The sequence below is a fragment of the Solanum verrucosum genome, unplaced genomic scaffold, assembly GCF_900185275.1.
Source record: "Solanum verrucosum unplaced genomic scaffold, falcon-dt-bn FXZP01000145.1, whole genome shotgun sequence".
NCBI lineage: Eukaryota > Viridiplantae > Streptophyta > Magnoliopsida > Solanales > Solanaceae > Solanum > Solanum verrucosum.
In genome coordinates, this window is record NW_026020698.1 from 864,564 (window position 1) to 871,198 (window position 6,635).

The following is a 6,635-nucleotide window of genomic DNA, read 5'->3' on the forward strand; positions in this document are numbered from 1 at the left end:
CTTGAGTTTTGTCAAACTTTTATCGTAACCACCATTATTAAGGATTCATATTTGAAATCCTTAAACAAATCAACCATATATAATAATAACAAAGAAAATATTGTTAGTATAAATGACATAAACTCTTAATGATCCATGAAGCTTAAAAATAAAATGAGTGATTAAAGCAACCGATAATTCTATTGTTGGTATGTATCAAATGGCAGTAGCAAATCATATAACATTTGTCACTAATGTATTATGAATAACGAACAAAATATTTTCAGATCAAGATGATACATATTGTAGATCATGAAAAATGCTCACCATTCTAACAATATTAATATGTATTAGCCAAATTATAGTCAAATAAATTGCATTGTATCTCTTCTTCTGTTCATAATTAAATTACAAAATTACTTCAAACTTCATATCAAAACATCAAGCTTCAAGTTGTAAGAATTTCATAGATCTAGAAAAATGGAATAGTATTGATATGTTTTATCTGATTTTCTCTGACTAATGATACTAACATCATTGTTAAAGGCTAGTAACTAGTAACCATTAATTTGGAACTTAATAAATTTCATCTAATTTAAAAATGATCGGAGTTTTAACCGCAGAAAAACTAAACATTATTCACAATTTGTTATGTGAACACATTTATTCTACAAGTGCTTTTTGTCTTTAATCCACATATATGTTCTATTGACAAACTATTATTTTAAAGTGATAAACACTCTATCAATATATACTTGCAACATATTACATACCTTCAATTTTCTCAAAAACAAAAATAAGATTCCACTTACCCATGATGATAGAGATTCAGAAAGACATGGTATGATAATTCATAATGACCTTCTACAATTAAATCATCCATTAATCCTAAGTCTGATTGTTTGCCTCTTAAATCTAGTATCGGAAGTGAATCTTTGACAACTTCCCTAGCAAGGGATGTTGGCCTCACTAGCCTATACCTTTGATTTCCATTAACAGCGAGCTCCCTAAGCTAAGTAAGACTCTTAACACCAAATTTATGCATCAAACTTATTTGTTGATTTATAGTCATTCTAAAGCAAAAAATCTTTTATTAAATTATATGTCTAGATCAACTTGCTTAAACATATTTCTTAATAAAAAGAACAATCGTGCTGATAACGTGTTATAAAATATAGATAGAATACTAAAAATCAAATAAAAGGAGCAAAGAAAGAAGAAAATAAAGAGTAGAAATAAGAGTAGTAACTATTTTAGGTGTGTCTTCATTAACCATGTCCATTGTCTTTTATAGACACAAAAGGGTAATACATTAGTTGAAAAAGGAATTTTTCTACAGTATTTTTACTTGGTCATCATTTTGCCACAATGTGAAGCTTACATGACCATCTATTTTTACAACACATAGGTATAATATATATATATATATATATATATATATATATATATATATATATATGACATTTGAAAGGTTTCATAAGTGTTTATGAAGTAGAACTAGGGTTGTTCAAAACCGAACCGAAATCGATAATCTGAACTGAAAAAAAGTTATTGGTTTATTAGTATTGAGTTATTGGTTTAGCGGTTTTGATAACGGTTTTGATTTTTTTTGTTATCGGGTTATCAATTCTTAATGGTTTGAGATTTTTTCTTAACGGGTTAACCAATAAGCCGATAGTAAATTAAATAATTATATTTATACCATTTTGTATATAAAGTCTTTGACTTAGAGTTTGATTTCCTACTTTTATTTTTGGTTGTCTCAAACACTTGATTATTCTACAATGTAAAAGTGTTTGCTTTTGAGTAAGATGTAACTTGTAAACTCACGTGAATGATTTATTTGGTTTGTCACCTTGTTTCTAAGTGATTTTCAATGTTTTGTTTTTGTGTCAAATCTTAATGGTTAAACCGATAACCGAACCGATAACGATCAAATAATGATAAACCAATAACCGATAAGCCAATATCTTAATGGTTTTATAACGGTTTAGCATCTCTACAAATGGATAACCAATAAGCTAAACCATTAAACTTCAAAATCGAACCAAACCAACCGATACACAACCCTGAATAAAACCTTTGAACTTTCCTCTTGACTTTACTTTGATTTGAAAATGTGAATTTAAGAGCTAAGATTAGGATATATATTGGATCTCTCAATGATTAATGGAGGCTTAGATAGATGGTATTAAGAAGAGAATGAAGACTCGACTCAAAGGAACAAGTACAAATATTATTCATAACTTTTGTATGTTTCATTTTCATAATATTTATAAATATTTGATTTATGTTAAAAAAATATAATAGACAAATGTAATAAAAAGAAACAATACTTCAATTTTTTTTACGAAATCAAAATTTGTTTAGAGAATCAGTACTTCTATAAAATATAGTGGTAATGAAATGGTAAAAATATTTATAACAATACAATATATTGTTATTTCAAAGTATTATCTTTTGTTCAATTTACTTCACTTTGATAAATGTTTTATTCTAGTATATACATATGAATAGTTTGCTCTTAAGAAATTCAATTTCTTTTAAATATATTTTATATGCTTAAAAGAAGATGAGAAAATCTATCATAACAAACAATTTTTTTTTTTGAAATGATGTATCATAATAAACATTATACTAACTTGAATATAAATATTTTGTCTTATTCAATTTCACTGGTATGTAATGAAATATTTAAATAAGGATTATTTTTTGGTTTTGTTTTAAAACAAAGGCAAATTGAAAGGAATAGGGGTATGGTGGAAGGGTAATAAGGTCAAACATATTATTAGAATGGACGTAGTAGGGTTTTTGATTATGTATTTGAGGCAGCAGTATTTGTTCTGTTCACAAGCAGCTTCTTCTCATTTCCCTACCGCCGTCGGAAGCTAATCCACGAGGAACAATGGTAACATATACTGCTTTGCCATTTTCCCCTTCGATGCTTTAATTCTCTAATGTTGTCAGTCTAGTCACTGCTAAGCATTAATAATGGTAGTAAAACAAACGTCTTAGGAATTGAAGTTAATAGAAGAAATAATCTCTTTCTTCTTTACTAGAACGTTACACTGAAATACATATCCAAAATTGAAGCATTCCTTATTACTCAATATTGTTGGGTGTAAATTTTTCTCACTTGTGCTAATCTAAAATTGTGTGCAGGCATTCATCAAAGTCCAGAAGACTAGGGCTTACTTTAAGCGTTTCCAGGTTAAATTCAAGAGAAGGAGAGGTGTGTTCTTTATCCATTATATTTTTCACTATCACACCTCTTTTCTCTGCAGCTCATCAATTTTTTCTATTCTATTGTGCAGAGGGAAAGACTGACTACAGAGCCAGGAATCGCTTGATAAATCAGGACAAAAACAAGTACAACACTCCAAAATATCGTTTTGTTGTCCGATTTGTATCCTAATACTCCCTCTCTATATTTAAAAACTTTGACTTTGATCTATGGGGATGTTGTATTTATTTTTGACAGTTTATCCAATTCAAGATCATGTTTTAACAATAAAAAGATCTCAGATGTCTGAACTATTACACCTAATCATTTCCTGTTAGTGTGTAATGCAGGAAGGGCTGAAATCTACTGTCCTATATTGCTGTATTTACCTTAACCTTCCTTCAGACTAATAAGGACATAATTGCCCAAATTGTGTCTGCTAGCATAGCTGGTGACATGATTCTTGCCTCTGCATATGCTCGTGAGCTGCCTCAATTTGGCCTTCAAGTTGGACTCACAAATTATGCTGCTGGTATTTACATAACCTCTTCTTGTTGGGTCAGCTCACCTCAAATTGTGTACCTCTTATCGGATCTGTGCTAATTGATTCAATGTTAATTTAGCATACTGTACCGGACTTCTCTTGGCAAGACGAGTTCTCAAAAAACTCGAAATGGATGAGGAGTATCAAGGGAACCCTGAGGTAAGTGGCAGCTACAATATCAAGGTGCATGCGGTTTTGTTGTCTGTAGTACCAGTTTTTATTTAGTAATGGGTATTATGAATCTTTACAGGCCAGTGGAGAGGATTACTCAGTTGAACCTGCTGAAAGCAGGAGACCTTTCCGTGCTCTCTTGGATGTTGGTCTTATTAGAACTACTACTGGAAATCGTGTGTTTGGTGCTCTCAAGGTAACTAATGCTTTGCTGTTCATTCTCTTTTACTCTGTTAAACTCCATATTGGATTAAGTTATGGCTTGGAGAAGTTTTTGATGAAACAGCCCCTTTGTTTATTTCTTCCAACCTCCTTCAACCTTTAATGAATGGCGGCTTCAACTTGGCACAAACCCATAAAATGATATTACAAACAATGGTTGCCATTGTTTGTGGAAATTAAAGAGTTCTTGGTTGTCAATTTAAATACTGCTGGGTTAGTTGGTCTGTTTGATGTGCAGATGGCCTTCAACTGCAAGTCTTCTTTCCTCTTGTAGTGGATCCTGTCTCTGAAGGATTTGTCTTGCCATTTGACTGATTATTCATTCTATACACATTTTCTATTCTCTGCTTCTGTCCAGGGTGCATTGGATGGTGGACTTGATATTCCTCATGGTGAGAAGAGGTTTGCTGGATTCAGCAAAGACTCCAAGCAACTTGATGCTGATGTTCACCGCAAGTATATCTATGGTGGCCATGTTGCAACATATATGAAGGTGAAACAAAAAGGACTATATTTGAATCGTTTTTTCATAACGAAATCCTTGGACAATATTTTGTGCTAATCTGGATTAGTGAGGTTCATCTTTGATGGGTTCTGGTGTCTTCCTATTGTCCATCTCTAAAATGTTGAAGGTGTGTGTTTTCAGACTTTGATAGAAGATGAACCTGAGAAATATCAGTCTCACTTTAGTGAGTACATTAAGCGGGGTCTTGAGGCTGATAATCTTGAAGAGATGTACAAGAAGGTTCATGCTGCCATACGTGCTGAACCAAGCCCAAAGAAGTCTGAGAAGCAGCCTCCCAAGAAGCACAAGAGGTCTGATTATACGTTTAGTTTGTTTAACCTTATAAGCCATTATTTTTTGTTTATAATGCATTGAAGTGCACAAATGTCAGGTGTTTTTAAGTCCTCAGGCGCATTGGCTTTGTTTCCTGTGTGCTTGAAGGATCTATACTTCCTGTTTATGTTATGTGAACACGGGACTTCTTTTTAAGTGTGTTCTAGTGAATCTTATCAATTCTGTAGTGCCATATATCATGTTAACTGACTGGACCAATTAAAATGCTCTATGATTATCAGTGTCTAATTATATGTAATGTTAGTAGGCAAGACGAATTAGAATGCTGATTATCAGCCATTTCAACTGATTCACTTCTATGTTGTCTCTTTATTTTATGCTCGTACCATGCATCTAATTCTTTGGGCTTCTATTACAGGTACAATTTGAAGAAGCTGACTTATGAGGAAAGGAAGGCTAAGTTGATTGAAAGACTGAATGCTTTGAATTCAGCTGCTGGAAATGATGATGATGAGGATGATGATGAGTGAAGACTTATAAAATTTTGGTGCTTATAGTTTTGTGATACTGTTGTTTCTTCCTAGGCAGAAATCTCAGTTCTGTATGCGTTAGTACAATTGTTCTTACTGTATGACAGTGTGGAGGTTAGATTTGCAAGTGTGCACTAATCCCATCAAGCACACTAATGAATAGCAATCAGTAATTTTGGAACCTTAACTCATCTCTCTGGATCTACAAATGCAGTGTGAAATGTTTTTTGATTATTTTTGTTTTTATGAAGAAATGGTTGGTTTCTTTATCGATGAAAATCAAGGATTTATGAAGTTCACATTATTAATGTTGGGGAGATAACTGTGCCAAATTTCTGAAGAATGCTATTTGGCTGAGGTACTTGGGCTTTGCTAATCTCCTGGTCTTATAATTTACGATTTATTTTATGTTTTCCTGTCATATTTTACTTGCAACCTTGCTTCAAATAATTTGGTTCTCTTTGAGTCGAGGGTTTACTAGAAACAACTTCTTCCTTGCAAAGGTAGGAGTATGATCTTTGTACGTCTTACCTTCCTCAGTACGTTGTTGATGTGGTCTTGTCTGAAGTATCAATGCATAATATCTTTTCATCATCTAGTCCTTCTCTAAAGTTAACAATGTAAAGATGGTTTTTGGATTACTTGTCATTGTTTGCCTTCCGAAGATGAAATTTTTGATTAGTTGTAATTTAAGACTAGATTGGCCTCTGTAACTGAAATCTTGCAGGCCTCAATTTAGTTTTGTTCCTGTTCTTGAGTAGACAGTTTAATTAAGAGTAACTGAAATCTTGCAGGCCTCAATTTAGTCTTGTTCCTGTTCTTGAGTAGACAGTTTAATTAAGAGTAGACGAGTTAGACCCAATGTTAGTAAATTCTGACCATGGTAGGGAAGGAAACAAGAATAGGCTCGTGGCTTGATACTGTGGAGGTTTCTTTTTCACTCCTACCGGTTCGAATTTGCCTATGCAAGTATGGTCTTTTTTAGTTACGTTCTTCATGTTCGAGTGTAGATACATAAATTTTATTGAATTCAATTCATACAAAATTTGAATTAAATCCATGCTCATTTGGGCTTTACAAATAAATAAAGTCATTTTATTAAATTCAAATTCAAGGTTCATTTCACCTTGAAGCCCAAACTCATGCCATGTGTCACAGTGACTAGGC

At 32.5% G+C, this 6,635-nt stretch overlaps 1 protein-coding gene across 1 annotated transcript; it reads left to right on the forward strand.

Moving 5' to 3' along the window:
- The first annotated feature begins 2,780 nt into the window (after positions 1 to 2,780).
- On the forward strand, positions 2,781 to 5,702 carry LOC125812352 (60S ribosomal protein L5-like). Its single transcript, XM_049491855.1, has 9 exons — positions 2,781 to 2,887; positions 3,142 to 3,211; positions 3,294 to 3,385; positions 3,608 to 3,734; positions 3,826 to 3,905; positions 3,997 to 4,113; positions 4,498 to 4,632; positions 4,786 to 4,955; positions 5,357 to 5,702. The coding sequence occupies exons 1-9, from the start codon at positions 2,885 to 2,887 to the stop codon at positions 5,466 to 5,468; spliced, it is 906 nt and encodes a 301-aa protein (XP_049347812.1). The 5' UTR covers positions 2,781 to 2,884; the 3' UTR covers positions 5,469 to 5,702.
- Positions 5,703 to 6,635: the final 933 nt, after the last annotated feature.